The sequence below is a fragment of the Micrasema longulum genome, unplaced genomic scaffold, assembly GCF_059751315.1.
Source record: "Micrasema longulum isolate JH-2025_06_02 unplaced genomic scaffold, ASM5975131v1 h1tg000307l, whole genome shotgun sequence".
NCBI lineage: Eukaryota > Metazoa > Arthropoda > Insecta > Trichoptera > Brachycentridae > Micrasema > Micrasema longulum.
In genome coordinates this window covers 373,612-393,653 of record NW_028277511.1, presented here as the reverse complement: position 1 = coordinate 393,653, position 20,042 = coordinate 373,612, and the positions used below count along the sequence as shown (strand labels likewise).

The 20,042-nt window shown below is 31.9% G+C and overlaps 1 protein-coding gene across 1 annotated transcript in view; it reads right to left on the bottom strand.

The window, feature by feature from the left end:
* The window catches only part of LOC148282649 (very long chain fatty acid elongase 7-like), an 85,152-nt gene that overhangs the window by 2,223 nt on the left and 62,887 nt on the right, over positions 1-20,042 (bottom strand). The window contains exon 7 of the mRNA XM_088224752.1: positions 12,841-12,977. Within this exon, the coding sequence (XP_088080878.1) occupies positions 12,841-12,977 (137 nt within the window). The remainder of the gene's footprint in view (positions 1-12,840; positions 12,978-20,042) is intronic.

Below are 20,042 nucleotides of genomic sequence, written 5' to 3'. Positions count from 1 at the left end.
ATTGAGATAATAGAAAAATAATAAATATATAAAAACATAATTAAAATGATAATTGAGATATGTTTTCTAGAAACTCACTCCATACTATAGTTAGAAATAAGAGTAATAAATAAAATGCCAAGTAAGAATGAGTACTAAATTAAATAATGCAAAATTAAATAATGAAAAAACATTAAAAATAAATGTAATAAATATTACATTATCGGTAAAAAAAAAAAAATTATTAATTACTTGAGTTTGTCCAAATGTTTGTAGACAAAAAAACTGGATTTCATCCCCTAAGGAGTCGTTGATTAACAAATAATAACAGAGATGGAGAACATTTCGGAGAAGGGAATATGGAAGTCAAGGCATTTACAGGACTTATGACCTGTCATTGGCTGGTTTAAGTGGCCACTTTACACACTGTGTAACATTCACCATTTTTCCTATGTTTGAACATCCATATTTCTTTTTCAATTTCAATTTCAATTCTTCCTCTGTTGATTTTAGTGAAGTAAAAGAGCTGAAACCTTTGTTGCTGTAAAAGAGATTCATCTGATCGAATTATTTCACAAACGATTTTCTAATTTTTAAACTTCTTCTTGGACCAGTTGGTTTAATTGTCTACAAACATTTGGACAAACTGAAAACCTTGAAAAGGGTTATGGTATAAAAAGGCCACTTACATACATAATTTGTACAATTTATTTAATTAAAATCTATAACTTACTTTCACTATCTATTGAAACAATTAGTAACGAGATAATGTTCAAAAGGGCTATAAAAAAATGTATAGTGGAGCTAAGTAGATGTAAAATGGATTGTCTCATTCGCCCAAACCAATATTAAATCAACTGCTCTATAAGTGTATGGCTTACGAGTATGTTAGGTTGTTGTTCTTTCATTGTGCGTTTTGTAATATAAGTAATATAGATGTACATAAATTATTTATAAATATAAATACGTAGTATTTTTAACTGTCTAAACATTTTGTTAATTATTTCCGTTTATTAAGTTGGTCTTCTTTGTTTATTCTCACATGTAAAAAATATTAAAAACAAAAAGTATATTGTTAAGTGTCCTCGGCACAAGTAACCCCCCCTAGTGAGGTCACATTATTTTTATTATTAATTATAGTTTGTAAGAGAAAACATATAAATATATAAATAAATACTCGTATGTGTTCATACACTGTCATCGTATAATGAATGTGCCCCGCCCTTTTACGCAAGTGTCATAAATAAGGCTGTAGTCTGATAAAACGCACGCAAAATGAAGAAATCATTCGATTTTGTCATTAAAACGAATTTTTCTTAATCGCGCAATAATAAATAAATAAAAAAATTATAAAATAAAACAAAAACAATATTTTTTAAAAGTATTTCTATTAAAAATAGAACCCAGCTACCTAAGTTTAGTCTAAATTTAAATGGCGTAATCTGCCGGTCTAAAAGTAATTATATTTTAGTTACATAAAACTTTTAAGTATATTTTTAAATAGAAATACCTTCAAAAATGATTGTTTTTATCTAATTTATGTGTTTTTTTTATTATTGCACGATTAAAAGAAAACGTTCGTTTAAAAATGGAAAAATCGTATGATTTCCTCATTTTGCATGCGTTTTACCAGACTACAGCTATAAGGGTTAGTATTATCTTCGTTTGCTTTCGCAAATTCGCTTTCAATTGCAATTTTTGTATGCAACAATTTATTAAAAGAAAATTTCTTTACTATGAGGAACTTCAGCCCCACAGAAAGTTAGATGCAAAAAAATATTTCTGACGCGCGATAAAAATCAGAGCATTCAATTATATGGTAAAGCTTTTTGAAAATATACGAAATAAATATTTTAATAAAAACTAACTACAATCAACCTATGAAAAGTGAGTTGTGGAAGATTTCCATCTTACTTGTCTTCGACGGCCCAATCGGTAGAATCAACCGAAAAGAATCAGAAGAGAATTTAAAACGTCACTCGCCGATTAATTTCAGAAATACAAAACTTTTGAAAAATCAAAGCGCTGATAATACAATACATAAAAAATAAAAAATAAATTACTTTGTTGAATAGTATTTTAAGAAATTATCAAGAATAAAAAAACAGCACTGAGTTTTCTCATTAAACGCCAAAAAAACAAGATTTAAAGCTGTTTGTAATGTTACTGTAAAATTCGTTAAGCAATTGGTAATGGTTTTTCCGTCATATGTTAGGCCAGTTGATTAATATTAGCCATCCTCTTCTCTAATCTGAGGCGGCCTCGTGGTGTAATGGCTGTAAAACAAGACTAATGCACGAAAGGTTCCGGGATCGATTCCCGGTTAGAAAACTCAAGCCTGGGTGTCCTGTGATGTTATCTAACTCCGTAATTTGGCTTCCTGGCCTATTGAGGTTAAAAAAATAAATAAAGAAGAAATTAACATTAAAAAATTATACATTCGTCAATTTCACGCAAGGCTTGTCTTCTTTAATAATTACTTTATCATCGTTCGATGAGAAAATTAATTTTAAAACAAAATTTTGTAGGCAACTCAATACAAGTATGTACCTTGGAGGCGCGATGCAGAAGCTTGGGTGAAGATCTATGCGACATCCCATCAGCGATAGGTAATAAAGAACTCACACGAGAGGTAGTATCATACATGGTCAATATAGTGCAGGCAATTGGTAAAATAAACCAAAGTAGGGAATAAAATGCCGAACACTCCTTTAGTGAAACGGAAGGCCTGTTGACTACTGCCAACAGGCCGGCTTTTCCTAAAGAGTTTTGAGTGGTTTCCTCTCCAAATGAGCAAATGCTGAGAAGTTCTTGATTTGCCCACATTAGTATATCCCTCCTGATCCCAACAGATTAGATAAATTTAAAGAAATTTAATTGCAGAAAAATCCACTTTTGAAATATAAACATTGTGTATTATAAGCAAGGTAAATAATAAAGCAAGTCCCGTCTAAAAAATATTTTTAAAAGTATATACGAGGTGTGTTTAGAAAAAAGCGGGAAATTTTTAATTTCGCGGGATTGGAGAGAAGCTTAGCGGCTGCCATAGACAAAGTAAACAATAAATACAGCGGAAAATTTTAGCATACTTAAGGGGTATGTATCATTAAAAAAATTATTGACAATCGGACTCTCCAAACCCGCGAAATTTAAAAATTGCCGCTATTTTCTGAACACACCTCGTGAATAGTACAATAACTAGTGTTTTTGTGCGTTGGCGCGGGTATTCGAACTTCGTTGCCTTGAGACAGTGTAGCCGTGTAGCGTGTAGTGTGTACAGGGGTGTCAAAAAGAAATGAAATTTTAGCAACGCTTAGAATCCAAAGTTATAAGGGGTCGGTTTAAGGAATATGAAACTAAGGTGATCAGTCGAACGCTTTAGAGACCGCGTTACGAAATATTTCACGTCAATGCTGCCAGGAATCGAGCCCGGACCTCAAGCATTGTTGGCGAATATGCCAACTACTTCAGTACGAGGCCAACTTATCCTACTCGAATACCATTCCCAGGGATTTTACCTGAGAGAAGCTATCAAGTCGAAAACACTCCTCCTGGGTTATGGTTCTCTTTCACAAACAAAAATGCATATTACTTTTAAAAATAAAAATATTAAGTACAAATATTTGTAAATATTAGTAAAACACGTTGATTATTATTTTAAAAATACGAATAAAAAAATGGGAGTAATAATTCATTGAAAAAATAAAATTCTTTAAATGCGATTATCTTACAACTTGTTTTGACGACTTAATGCGTTGTGTTTGTAAAGCGTCGATTTGATATAGATAAGCAGATCTAAAAATTACTTACATTCAGATTTGCTTATATTACCTATATTTTATATTTTCTTTGTTTGTATTTTTAACACCTTTAGCCACCCCTGTTGGTACTTACATAAGAAGGTAATTTTGTAGGAACTGAGACCGGGATAGCACTTGATTTGCAGGTTTGCAGCAAACAAGGTATAACGTATAACACCTTGAGATCACGTTGTGTGCGAATAAATTACACTTGTAGGCATACGACATAGTGCTACACGCCTTTAACTTGTTAATAACGTGTACAAGTTGATCGATAAACTAGCAAATGCTTTTGTACGACCGCGTTTTGTGAATAAAATAACTTCAGCTTGTACAACTGCTTGCAGACAAGGATTGGAGTCCAACCCTAGAGGGCTGTCAAGATATATTACAACAGAAACATTTAAAAAAAGAGAACATCAAAATCTAGATATTTACAGGGCTTATGACTTGTTATTGGCTGGTTTAAGTGGCCACTTTACATGCTGTGTAACATTGCTCTAATTTTCTTGCCTCCTCTTTCACAGTAGTAGCCGCTCGATTATGGAATAATCTACCCACGAATGTTAGAGACGTCCCTTCTTTATTTTCATTTAAGTCAAGATTGAAATGTCACTATCTAAATATTTAAATTGTTCCTTTTTCCTTCTTCTTTCCTTCCCATCCCCTCTCCACTATTCATAGAATAGTGTTATTTTTTTTACATATATTTATTTTTGTTAATCTTTGCTTTTAATTTTTATATAAAATTGTAAGATTAAATATGTTTATGTAAATATAATTTTCTCAAACTGAACGGTTTGGGTAGGTAGGAAGAAATTGCCTTAAGCCAATATGCCCGCCCTTATGTTGTATATGTATATTAAGTGTCAAATAAAAATAAACAAATAAAAAAACATTCACCATCCCTATTTAAATATCCACGTTTCCTCGACTGTTTAACTCAATCGGGTCGAATTAATTTACCTACTATTAAACTAGCTGGTGTACAAACAAGTATAAGAATTTACCTATTATTTATCTTTTATTTATGATCAATTACATAGTACTTACAATATTGTCAATAAATAAAACAAACTAGTTTAAGTCATATTGTAAACATTTTTATACTTAGCGGGTTTGCGGGTTTGTTGAACCGGCAGGCAATATAAACCAGTAATTTCAGATCCTTGAAGTTTTAAATGAGCGTTATGGCTAAAATACTTTTAATTATGTAAGTTTTAAATAAAGCATTTTTTTGTGTACACACCTTCAGTCATTTTCTCGTTTTGTTTTTAATTGCGTTGATGGTAGTAGGTACCGAAAACCATTTTTGCCTCAACGAATAATCATATTAAAAACCATGACTCTGATAAACTTTTCAATATTCATTTTATTTGTTGAATAATTCACAAGAAAACATATGTAATAAATTTTTTAAAAAAGGAATACCCCGTTAAGCCTTCATTTACAGGCTTGTCAGCAGATGGAGTAGAGGGGATATGAAAGGAGGTAATGAAAAATACACCTCAACACCCAGACTAATTGAAAAAAAATATATTCTAGGATTTTTTCATGCAGCTGGCGAAAACCGAACCCATGACGCCAGTTTCACAGTTGGCCGTTCAACCAACTGCGCCACGGCGCCGGTCAAATAGTATGTAACTGAATTAACCCTGGGAAAATCCGTGCCGAGGAAGATGTTTACACTTTTAATTGAGTTTGATTGATTTATTTTTTTACACAATAATTGAGTTTGATTGATTTATTTTTTTACACAAAGTTTTAGAATAGACCGTTTACATAAATATTCAAAAACAATTGGTTTTAAATTTAAACGTATTGTTATAAATTTTAACAAAGCAAAGGTAGCTTATTTATTTTACACTTTATGTACATATACAATTTATATACATATAAGGGCGGATATATTGCCTTGAGGCAATTTTTTCCTACCTAACCGAACTGTTCAGTTTGAGAAAACTACAAGTACATAAACATATTGAATCTTACAATTTTCTACAAAATTAAAAACAAAGATTAGCGAAAAAAAAAACACTCAACTGTGAAGAGGAGAGGAGAAGGAATGGAAAGGAAAGAAGAAGGATAAAGGAACAACTTGAATATTTAGATAGTGACATATCAATCTTGATTCAAATGTAAATAAAGAAGGGGCGTCTCTAACATTAGTGGGTAGAATATTCCACAATCGAGCAGCTACTGCTGTGAAAGAGGAGGAAAGAAATTTAAAGCGATGAAAATGTATTAAAAGGGTTCTCTCGTTACTAGAACGAAGATATAGTCCGTGTTGTGATAGAGCTTAAATTATAAGGTGAATATAATTTCTAGGTTAATTGCATTTCCATGTATTAGTGTATTTTTGACTTCCTGCATGTATTGGGAGTATTTCTATGTCTCGATCATTTGGCAGACTGAAGGTCTAAGATATAAATGAAAATATCGACTGTATAGTATGTATGAAGTGTGAGACCAAGGTGTCATTTTGATCAAAAGTTGGATTTCGTCAATCACATAAACCGCATAGACAATAAATCATGAAAATTCTAGGATTTATTTTGCGAGTGACAAGGGAATGAACAATTGTTAATACTTTGAAATTGGTACATGGCTTAAGTTAGAAGTCAACGATAATTATTTATTTTGAAACTTGAAATAGGGCACACATAATAATATTCGTATGTGTGCTTTAATGATAACAATAAACATTTATTTATTTTATGAACTACGTGTTATACCAATATATTTTTTTATTTGGAAAACATACAGTCTTACATAATAAGTATTAAAAGCAACATTTTTTAACATAAAAAGACCAATTAAATTTTCATAAATTATGCAAAAGGTAAACATTAAATATGTCCAAAAAAATAAGAAATTCAAGTGAGAAAATAATAATTTATTTATTGTGTATGCAGATAATTGGTAGAATTCCATATTTAATTTGGTAATGTATCCAAAATAAAACAAGTTTATTGGATTGTAATTCTACTTTATTTTTTTTTAAATATACGTATTAGTTTGTTTGAAAATGTCCTAACAAGACGAAACGCGTCACAATATACCCTTTGTATATTTTATAAAAAATAAAGTAGAATTACAATCCAATAAACTTATTTTATTTTGGATACATTACCAAAATAAAAAAATAATTGTGAACATTTGCGTTTTCCGTGAAGGTTATCGTTGGTAATAAATTAAAATAAATAAAATACCGAATGCACACTCCAAACCACGCACGCACACATAAACGCACATATAAAACATACACAAACATATACATTACATGCGGCACATATACAAAGCATAAATCACTCAAGATGCACATTCAGCAACTATTCCAAATAATCGACATCATGAAGAAATTTTCTGTATAAATGCAACGTGCAGTTAAAAATGTATATCTACATCAATACTGAGTCCATTATAATTTCTACAGGTACCTACGTCTAATATATAAATTTGAAAAATATATTTTATCATACGTCAACTTTAACTTTGAATCAGATATGAATTTATTTATTATAAATAAGTATTTTAAAAAAAATCTAAAGTTAATTTTATAAATAAATATTTCAACACGGGCAGAGAAGATTTAATACACGCATATAAAAAAGCCTTGACATTTACAGAGCTCATATGACCTGTCTTTCACTGGTTGAAACGGTTGGTACGATAACTCTGTTTGTGGTAATCTGCCGTCATAATAGAGAAAGTTTTTTCTACATAAAATAAAAAACGGAGAAAATAAATATTTTGTAATTTCGAAATTGAAAAATTCACTGTGTGAAGAATACTGCAAAAAATAAGTATATTAATTTGCGACAGTATGTATTATGGTTTGCCCTAATGGAATATATATATTCATTTTAATAAATTTTGCGTTAAATATTTAAAAATAACATTTTCTTTTTAGTAAAAAAAAAACAATGAAAAGACGTTTCTGGCTACAAACGCCCTTTTTATTTAGTAAGTAAGGTAATTGTTTTTCTTTCTTAATGTTCATATGCCAAAAGATTCTACTCAACTAAATAAAATAGACGTTCCTGGCCATTTACTGTTTTTCAAACTAGTAATGCCGACCTAATAATCAATGACTTCGAAATCACCAGCAGATCCGCCCATCTTAAATTTAATTGAATACGAGTAGGTACATTCATTTCAGATGTTTTTAAAAATGAAATGAAGAAAAAATAAAGTCAATTACCTATCTTTTACTAAACCAAGTATTTTAATCAGTCTTTTATAATTATATAAGTCAGAATAGCCTTTTATATTAAGTAATCTCCAAGACTTTTGGCCGTTAAGTCTCATTTATTAGTGAAAATAATAGGGTTGTGGTTATTTTAGGAAGATAATTCAAGTACCAGTAGATGCGTTTTTTTTAAAATTCTGAATGTGTATTTCACTCATTTTCGAAAAAAATGTTAGATGCATCTTTCTTTCTCATGACGGCAATAATAATAATTAGTGTTTGTTAAATATTTTTTAATTAATACATATTTTTCAACGTTATTATTAGTTTTGTAATAATTATCAATGAATACATATGCACACATGTATATATTATAATTATTGCTTATATATTCTAATATTTTTTATCGATGCAGTGCCCTATGCACCATTACTTGCAGAAAGGGAATATTTAAGGAAAAAAATGTTTGATAAATAAATGTTTTTTTTTTCATTTTCTTCATAACGTATAGGTATTTGGTATAAAGACGTAAGTATCATTGACTCAAGCAGTAAAAACGTACATACAATCAAATTCGTATTATTCGGAACAACGAGTGCCAGACGTTATCACATAAAAACTTACTCAAACATGCCCAGCAAAGTTATTATAACATCTTCGTTATTTTTATTACCTGATATCAATCCGGATATTTGGCATTCCGGATGACTGAGGTTCGGATAAACGGAGTTCTACTGAATTATCAAAATTATAACGCCTGCAGATAGGCAATAAGCTTTACTTCTCATTTCACGCTGAAAATTTTTGAATCGGGTTGTGGTCCCGTGGCTAGTGTCTCGGACTCACGGCTCAAAGGTCCGTGGTTCGAATCCCACTCTACCCCAACGTGATTCCTATTTTTAACAACTCGTTGAAAATGGCTGTTGACAGTAGGCCTGTCGTTGCAGAAAAAAAGAGTGTTCGGCATTTTGTGCCCTACTTTGGTTTATTTTACCTATGTCCTGCACTAGCTTAACCGTGTATGGTACTACCTCTCGTGTGAGTTTTTTATGAAATATTTTTATATTAAAATGTGATTGAACAAGCTTTGAAACATTTTTCTTTTACTGTACAAACACAAAATGGTGCATCGTTAGTCTATTAAGAAAATAAAAAACCATCAGACCATTTGTGGACTTACGAATTCAAAAAATAGAGTGACGACATAACACAAAATACACATTTCCTTTATATTATTCTAAATATAAAAGACTGACGTAAACAAAGCAAAAATCTAACACAAACAAACAAGTGAAAATATTTTTAATCATAAATATATTACAATAGAGTTGAAGAACATTTTATAGAAGGGATTATAAAAGTCTAGACATTTACTGGGCTTATAATACCTAAACTTCTATACTACTTTCTTTAGTGTTCTTTACCACTGTTGTAATATATTAATAACTCCCAAAAGGTAGAATCCAGTTCTTGTCAGCAAACATTTGAATAAATTCAAAATATTATTGATAAATATATTATTCTATATGCTTCAACAGTTCAGGAATGTAGTAAACATGTTATGGACAGTTTTTACTGAACTAATAAAAATATTAGGGAAATAGGTGCGAAGGTTTTCACGGTCACTGTTATCAAAATGTTTCTTTTTTGGGTGATACCGTGTGTGTTACGTTACACACACGGTATCACCAAAAAAAGAAACACATCAAAAATATTAGGATTTGAGTTCAAAATACTATCACTCTGAATGAGAAATAAATATACTCGTGTCACAAATTATGATGGAGATATTTTTTTTAATATCTTTATTTTTATTTTTATTTACTTTATTTATTTTATTTATTTTGTTTATTTTATTTATTTTATTTTTTAAATTTATTTTATTTATTTTATTTATTTTATTTATTTTATTTATTTTATTTATTTTATTTATTTTATTTATTTTATATATTTTATATATTTTATTCATTTTATTCATTTTATTCATTTTATTCATTTTATTCATTTTATTCATTTTATTCATTTTATTCATTTTATTTATTTTATTTATTTTATTTATTTTATTTATTTTTTTTTTTTTTTTTTTAATTTATTTTATTTATTTTATTTATTTTATTTATTTTATTTATTTTATTTATTTTATTTATTTTATTAATTTTATTTATTTTATTTATTTTATCTATTTTATTTATTTTATTTATTTTATTTATTTAATTTATTTAATTTATTTTATTTATTTTATTTATTTTATTTATTTTTATTAGAAAATTTAGCTTTGTTTTAGCATTGAAATCATCTGTTTCAGCTGTCATGAATGTCGTTTTTGCAACATCCTTTTTTAAAACGCTAAAAGAAACGTTTTAGCTCTCTACCTTGAACACTAGCCCCTCGTATTTGTACCTTTTCTCTCATACTCAAGAATACTTAGCGAGTATTTGTTTCGTCCGCATATTTCCATTTTTCACACATACAGGGGTAGGCGCACGGAGTGTTACCAACTCTACGCTGCTGTAGCAACCAAACTGCTAATGACAGTGCGCTCATGTTTTGACACGTGTCAGTCTATTATATTGTTAATAATTCTATCGAAGCATATTGTTTTACGTCACAGTTAAAAAAAGTAATCGAAATGGAATTCAAACTCAGCAGTGTTATTGCTATGTATTTGGCTGGAAAATCGCAACCAGCCATTATATATGTGCTACGACATTTACATGTGAACAAAATGTTTGTGTATATGACTATTCACGTTACAATGATACCAGAAGCATAAAAAAACAAACAGCAACACAACTGAAATGGTTAGAAAGATGAAGGCCATAATTCAACGTAATCCCCGACAAAGCGCAGTTCAATTGTCAAAAAATCTCAATGTGTCTGCTCGTAGCATAGGGCGCATTTAAAAAAAAAAATTATCTATAAATTTCATAAAAAGTACATGTTTTGAAAAAATTCTATACAGATCTACTTTTATACATCTAGTAAATGTTATCACTGTAACTCTCCAAAAAAAAGAGACTAACTCTTGTGCTTAGAGAGTGACTTACACTGTTATAGTTGTTTATTTATAAGAGTTTATATAATTTTGAGTATACGAGTATTATTATCATAATTTTTTACACCTTTAAAGAAAAAACTATTATTTAAAAAATGAACAACGATTGAAGCCCTACAAAATACAAAAAGTGCAATATTTAACGCCTGCACAAAAGGCAGTTCGCCAATCAAGAGAAATTGTGTTTAAACACTTGTACGTTAGTGGCTAACTAGAAAATTTGGTATTTTCTCATGAAAATTTTTTTACGGTTCAGAAGATACTTAAGCTAATTAAAAATATTGATGACTGTGTCAGACTCCAAGAAGACATAAATGCATTTCATACTTGGTGCAAAACTAATAACATGGAACTTAACATCGATAAATGCAAAATTATTTCATACCATAAATGTAAACATCCTTTTATTTTTGATTATAAACTTAATGGCCAAGTTCTTTCGATTGTCACCTCTATAAGAGATCTTGGAGTGATCCTAGATAATAAACTAACTTTTCTGGAACACTTTGATAATATAGTAAACAGATCCTTAAAAATTTTAGGCTTTATTAATAGAACTACGTCTGATTTCCAAAGTATGCTTACACTTAAAACACTTTATTGCTCTTTAGTTCGCCCTATTCTTGAATATGCATCTGTAATCTGGTCCCCTCATTATGCTGTTCATATCAAGCGCCTTGAATCAGTTCAACATCGTTTTATAAGAAAAATTGCATGGAAGATGGGATTGGAAAGAGGAGACTATTCATATTCTGATATGGAGAGGTTTTTAAGCATATCAAGTCTTGAAAAACGCAGATGCATTGCAGATATAATCTGCATGTATAAAATTATGAACTGTCTCATTGATGCCCCTGAAATTTTGCAAAAGATTCTTTTTAACGTTCCCACCCGTAGACTAAGAAATAATGAAATGCTTTTCCTCGGTCACTACAGGACCAATTATGGTGCACAGTCGCCTTTGCCCAGAATGATCAGGCGGGTGAACGATCATCAAGATCTTGATTATTATGGTGTAAGGATGTCTTTCTTTACAAATCAGCTAAAGAATCTGTATAGTTAGCCTATGCTTTTTACTTAATCTAAAAAATCTATCATCTGTCTTTGCTGCTTATTTCTGTTCCTTATATTTTTTTATTCCTTTGTAAAAATTTCTTTTAATTGTAATGTTTATAATGGACTTTGTCCGTAAATAAATAAATAAATAAATAAATAAGTAAATAAATATGTAAACAAATAAAACGATCGTGTATGGTTACAGTGCAAATTAAAAGACAGTTTAGACCAGCGAATTGCTCTGCGAAAGCAAGCGCCTGCATCAGTGATGGTTTGGGCCGCGGTAACTGCCACAGGACACTCACCACTCGTTTTCATGAAACAGGGTGTAAAGGTAAATCAGCAAATCTAAATCCCCTTGGGCACCTAAAAAAATCGGTAGAAACCAACAAGACTCGGCACCATCCCATAAAGCCCATGAAACCCAACATTTTTTACAAGAAAAAGTTCATAGCTTCATTTCATCACAACAGTGGCCTCCATATTCCCCGGACTTATACCCAATAGACTTTTCCATATGGTCTATTCTAGAGGCCAAAGTATCAGCTAAAGAATTTGAGACGGTCGACGCCTTAAATATTGCTCTTCGCCGATAATGGGACAAAATACCATCAGCCCACATTCGACTAAATTACAGAGTTTTTAATTGGTAACATTTCAAGTGCCGACCTCTGTATGTAGTTATGAGTTACAAACAATCTTGGCTTGTTAGTGAGTGTAAGTGTTGGGAAGTAAAGGGCTATCTTTATATTGCATACCATTTGTAGAGCGGTGAGGTATTTCTTCCACCAGAGGTACTTCTGTACCCGAGGACCGAGGGCACTCAGGAGGTAATAGGAGTACATTATGATGTGAACGAAAGTGTTTAATAATCCAAAAAACGTGCTGTTACCACCTGAAATGAATACAACCATACGTTAAACTATATGAATCAGTTTTTGTTAATGGACACTACAATCATATCAACTAGAAAATATATAGAAAAGAAATGTTCGTACTATAAACATAATAAATACCTCTTTTTTGAGAAGCACATCCTAAACAAAACGTATTCAAAGATTGTGTCATTTAAATAAATGAAACAAATATATTGATCAATCCACATTTCCGACCCTCGTTTAAGCCTATCGAGGCTTTCGATGAAATATTCTGCCACTGCAAAAGAACACAGCAAGCCCTCTTAAAAAAAGGTGATACGAGTATAAAGACAGAATATGAGTCACAAATTGCAATTACCAAACCTAAGCATAAGCTACCGGTTCTTGAGTTAGTTGCTTTTAACGGGGATCATTGCCGTTGGCCTTAATTTTATCAAAACCTTAAGGAAATGATCCACGAAAATGTAAACTTGACTAATGCTGAACTAATTCAGTACCTGGTAACAAAAATTTCAGGGTCTGCTTTATCTGTCACCGCAGGGGTACCAGCAATCGCTGAAAATTACAACCCATTGTGGAATATGCTCGTAGAGAGATATCAAGATGCTCGTGTTTTGGAATATCAATATTTAGAAACGATTTTTAAATTTAAACCGCTTATTTAAGCATCATCACAAAATTTAGATTCATTTATTGAACAATATTGTGTTTCTGTTTCCGCTTTAAAATTGTTAAATATCGATGATTTAGCTGATTTTATAATGACTTATATCACTCTCAATAAATTAGACGAAAAGACGGTCAATTTATTTGAACAATATTCTCGATCGGAGAAAATACCTAACTAGAAAAGTTTGTTAAAGAACAAAGTAAAATACTTTCCCGCTCTCAATTATATGCAAACAGATAATCACAAACTTGATTCCTCGCCACCACCCCAAAAACTCCTTTGTCGCTCGCAACATAATACGTTGCGTCGTTTGTAAAAGCGACAGACATCCGCTATGTGTCTGTCCGGCATTTAGGGATGCTAGCCGTTCTGAAAGATTCGATTTTGTAAATAATAACTCGTTTGCAAAAATTGTTTAGGTTTTCACGAAACCAACATATGTAAATAGGATAAACGTTGTTTTAAGTGCGATAAAAAAACCCCCACAATGATCCACTTGGACATTGATTCTCAAAATTTACAGACCAAACCCGGTCCCGCTAGTAACTGTACGAATTTATTGACTCATCGCGCATCATACCGAAAATATATCATCGCAAAACTCTATTGACGACAGTCAAAACAAGGTGCAACAACCTTTACTCGTTACGCCTTTGACAAAGCGAAGTTATAATAATTATACGACGAATATAAACTCGCACGATATAATTCCTACCGCACGCGTTTTGGCATCAAATAATTTAAATAAACAAAAAATAATTCGAGTATTACTTGACACGGGCTCAAGTTCAAATTTTGTCACTGAATTCTGTTGTACTCGCCTAGGTTTAAACATAACAAAAGATCACTCAGTTGTTCAAGGTATAGGGTGTTCGGAAAAACCTGTCATAGGATATACTTCATTCATTATGGCCTCACGTTTTAATTCGCGAAATGTTTATACTGTACGAGCGGCAGTTCTAAAAACTATTACAAGCGATTTACCCATAACGCGCGTTAACTCTCAAGATTTGAAACATCTATCCAACATTCCACTTGCAGACGATACGTTTGACATTTCCGGTGAAATAGATTGTGTGTTGGTGCAGGTGCAGACCTCTTCCCACATCTATTACTTTCGCATAAAATAATACCTCCGAATTCGAATATCGTAGCTTTAAAATGGACCTTAGGATACCTTATCATGGGTCAAACTTATTCAAAAATTAATAATTTACATAAAAACAACTTACAATAGTTTTTCGCTAGAACAAATAAAAATTATCCAGTACCCGACCTGCCTTTGGAGAATAAATCAACAATAAAAAATAATGTTGGCAAAGGGTTTTCTAATAAAATTCCTTTGAACCCATCCACTCGTATAGCTCATAATATCTCTCAGAAAACTCGTTACTGTAAAGAATATTCTCAATTGATACTTTGATTTGAAGCTCGCTGTTAAAAAATATTATATTTTACCCCTAATCTCCAAACTAAAAACAAAATTTAAAAAATAACATTCGCAATTCACTCGTAAATCGATTTCGATTGATTTTAATTCTCTTTCGTCACACGGATGACTCCATTCGATAAGGATTCTGATTTTGAACTCATTGGTTCAAGATCGGAAAAATAATTCTTGCTTCAGTTTACAAAAAAAAAAACAATAATAAACGCGTTCTCCGCACAAAACCCGCATTTTACATTGTCCACTATGTGTATATTCGTTCAATTTTAGCGCAGAAACTTCAACTTAATTCTAATAATAATAAAATACATACTTATTATAAAATATAATATACAAACATAAGACTATTAGTACGTACTTCTTGAATGCGCCCCGCTCACTACCTCACCCCCTTGCTCGCCCCGTTGACGTTGTTCTTATTCAAAGTAGTTCCCTTGGGCAACTACACACTGATGGAGACGTTGTTCCCACTGTTGATAGCAGCGATGGAAGTCTTCAACCGGTATGGTCTTTAGCATGTCTGTTACATTCTTTTGAATATTTTCCAAAGTCCCGAAATGACGTCCTTTGAGGACATTTTTCAGTGTAGGGAAAAGGAAGAAATCACAGGGACGAGGGGGGGCTGGGGAACCAAAGAAATACCTTTAGAGGTCAAAAATTATGTTATGGAGAGGGCAGTGTGACATGGGGCGTTGTCATGATGAAGCATACAAGGACGTCTTTATAAAAAACTTGGTTTACAGTTTGTCCTGGAGGAACAAATTATTCAAAGACGATTCCCCTTCTGTTAAAAAAACAAATCAGCATCGATTTGATTTTCGATTTGCTCATTCGAGCGTTCTTTAGTGGAGGAGAGAGGTTTACAGTGTGCCATTCCTCACTTTGTTTCTTGGTTTCAGGATCGTATTAAAAAATCCATGATTCATCACCTGTGATCACATGACTAAAGAAATCTTGCTCATTAGCGATTCTGTCAAGAAGATCAAGACACTTGTTTTTTCGAATCTCCTTCTGCTCAATTGTGAGGTTTTTCGGCACCATCTTGGCACAGATTTTTCTCATGTGCAAATATTCAGTCAACATTTGATGAACGGCAAAACGGTTTAAATTTAATTGTTCACTCACCATTCTTAATGTTAACCGACGGTCTGATCTCATAAGAGTGTTCACACGTTCGATGTTTTCGTCGGTTTTCGAAGTTAAAGGCCTCCCTGAACGATGTTCGTCTTCAACGTATTCTCTGCTTTCCAAAAATGATTTGTGCCACTGAAAAACCTGTGTTTGGGATAAAGAATGATCCCCATAAACCTGTTTTAACTTTTCAAACGTCACACTTGCCGATTCTCCAAGCTTAACACAAAATTCAATGGCACAACGTTGCTCCGAATTCCGCTGTTCCATTTTGCGTGACACACAACCAAAACACAACTTCACTAATAGCAGCCACAAAAACTACGTGGTTACCGTAAGGAGTTCAAACTCGCACTGGACTATAGGAGGTTACTGATACACGTGCTCTATAAAGGGCAACAACGCAGTGTTGCCAGATCGCTTGCAGTGTTTCCAGTCTCTTTACTTTTCTGCCACACCTCGTATATTTCTTACCGCTCTCATAACTCTTTATATAAAAAAAACCATCGAATTAAGCGGGAAGTGAAGTGTCCCAGAGCCATCTCCAGCCACCAGTCAAACCGCAAGATATATCCGGATCGTAGGAAATTCTTATAACTTTCTGCTGGGATCCAAGCCCTCCTTAATTCCTCTCACGGCACCGCTTCGCATGGCCACATGGCCCCTCCATACATCAATGACTCATAAAAAGATTGCAAAGTGAATGATTTGTGAGTCAGGGAGCAGTCAGCAAGATTATTAAGCAGAAAAAAGAAACAGGGTATGTTGAAGCAAAGAAAATTGGGAAATGTGGAAGAAACCGGAAAACTAGTGTCCGAGATGAAATATCTTTAATCAAACATAGTTAATTAAACCTCAGAAAAACTAGTTATGAACTTCAACGAGATTTGGCAGCCACTAGGGTGATGATACATAGCTCAACGGTACGAAGAAGACTCATTAAATCTGGAAGAAAAACAATTCGACCACAGAAGAAACAACTCCTTACGGCACGTATGATGAAGCAAAGGCTCATTTAGGCTATAAAATATACCAAATGGACTGTAGAAGACTGGAAGAAGGTGCTGTTTTCAGATGAGACCCACTTTCTCGTGCAGGGATATTGCACAATTTTTTAAAAAAAAAGTGGGGATGAAAAACTTACTGTGGCTCATCTTGACCAAACGGTGAAATATCCTGTGAAGCAGATGTTTTGGGGCTGCTTTTCGTATATGAGGACCAGATCTTTGATACCAATAGAAGGAATGATGAATAACCTAAAGTAGCATTAGAGTACAGAACTGAGTAAATGTTGTCCTAATGGTGGTGCTGTATTTCAACAGGACTCAGCTCTTTGTCACGTATCTAAGTTAATGCTTAAGTATTTATATATTATAATTCTTTTAGACTGGCCTGGAAATTTACCTGACCTTAACCCTATAGAAAATGTGTGGGTGATTTGTAAATCTAGGATTCAAAAATTGGACTGCACCACCAAGATAAAGATGATAGACGCTGTTATTCAGATGTGGTTTCGAGATGACAGAATAAAAGAAAATTGCCGAAATTGAGTTGATTCCATGCCAAAACGTGTTCAGGCTGTTATAAAAGCAAAAGGAAGACATACATTCTATTAAATAAAAAATATTTTATGATTGTACGTCACCTGTAACTCTAATAATTTTATTCCATTAATTCGCATAGTAATTTACTGTATATCCCTGGGAATGGATCACCCTTATTTAATAGATTAAATGGTTGTAAGGAACAGATAAAAGGTTTTAAGAATATTCCACATTTCAGCATAAAAATGCTTATATTTATTAGCTCAAAGAACTATGTGCACACGAAATTTTATTATTTTTCCATTCTCATGAAATTATATAAATTAAAATGATAAAATAATGAAAAAAACAGATAAAATATTCGAACTGTTTTCTACTCTCACAAAAGTACTATCCAAATATATATCTAGATTAAACGGTTGTAAGGAACAGATAAAAGTTTGTGAGAATATTTGATATTCCACCATAAAAACGCTTGTATTTATTAGCTCAAAAAACTAGAGATGAGATTTAAACCTTTTTCCATTCTCACGAAGGTACAAAAATGCACTTTATAGATTCCAAAAACAGACTATTCGCAAGGGATGCTATAAATCTTATCAAATTATCCTATGCTACAATAGTTCGAAGCTTCTGATTAATCTTGAAACGGTTTGTGGTCCTGCGGGTTGTGTAGCGAAATTTTCTCGATGTACCACTTTCTTTTCGGACGCGGTTATCTAGGACTAAAAGAAAATATTCCCGAGATTCAAGTAAATCATTCGAATGCAAGTACTTTATTTTCTTCAAAAAACTTTAGAGGCTTTAAAAACTGAGCCAGGAGGCCCAATTACAGTGGTGAATTACAGAGCGGAATTATGAGGCTTGAGAAAAAACACATTTGAATTTGAATTCACCGGGAATCGTACCCGGAACCCTCCGGGCATTATGCAATCCTCGTAGCTATTACCCCACAGGGGCCGCCGATATTATAAATCCTAATAGTTGTACGAGATTTTTTGTTCAGTTAATAACTACTTAGGTCAGTTTTTATTTTTAGGTACATCCATTTTATATTGTTTTTATTAATAAATATCCACTTAAGATGATAAAGAAAATTTTTATTTAACGAAAACTTGACAAGTTTCATAATTTCTACAATTCATGTGGCTGTAGGTAAATGAACACAATACTCATAATTCGTGGATTTTTTTAACTATGTTAGATTTCTGCAACGTGTTTTACCCGTTGACCTCTGTACTGGCAAACAAATTACAAAGCATTATTTATTTGGCGTTCATTCATCCATATTCATGCCCCCAAAATTAGCGATAAAATTAGTTAAAAATAAAGTCCAACACCTCTTGACTCTATAATAAGTTGAACCACCTCTCTTATGATTGAATAAAACATTTTTTCTCCTTTTAACTAATTTGTGCATATATTTATGTATAGTTATGTTTAGTGAAACTGTGAAAAACAGACATAGCGAGATGTGTCTACCATGAATTTATGCATAATCATATTATCTGCGTTCATAACAAACAAAATATCGCTTCATTATGTTAATTTAAATGGAGAACTGATTTTCCGATTTTAAATATAATTTGGTCTTAAGCGACATATGCGATTTAACTACGCACACTTAACAGATTATATTTTTCCCCTTTTCATTTTTCTTTTGCGTATTTTTATTGGATAGGTACAGAATAATTATACTTGTAGCTTAACTAAATGAGTTAAAAGGTAATTAGATTAGCAGGTACTTATTTTATTAGGTCTGTTTAGGGTACCCCATAAAATGAATTTATTGGACTTTATAAAACTTATTTATTGTATATGCAGATAATTGGTAGAATTCTATTTTAAAATTTGGTAAGGTATTCAAAATAAAACACTTTTATTGAATTTAATTCTACTTTTATTTTGAAAAGGGATACGTGACGCGTTTTGTCTTGTTGGGGCATTATCAAACTAATTGAAATATTTACAAAGTTTCCTTATATACTAACAATAATAGCTATTTAATGATATAGGTGCATAATGGTGTTAATAGTTTATAGGGGTATTTAGTAAGTATTTAAAATTTTTACATAGACCAAGTAATTCTCAATTTTATTGTTAGTATGTAAGGGAATTTTGAAAATATTTAAGTTAGTTTGATAATGCCCTAACAAGACAAAACGCGTTACATGTATTTTTTAAAAATAAAAGTAGAGTTAAATCTAAAAAAAGCGTTTTATTTTGGATACCTTACCAACATTTTGAAAACGTATTGACAGCAGAGAATCGAAGCCGAAATCTCTATTTT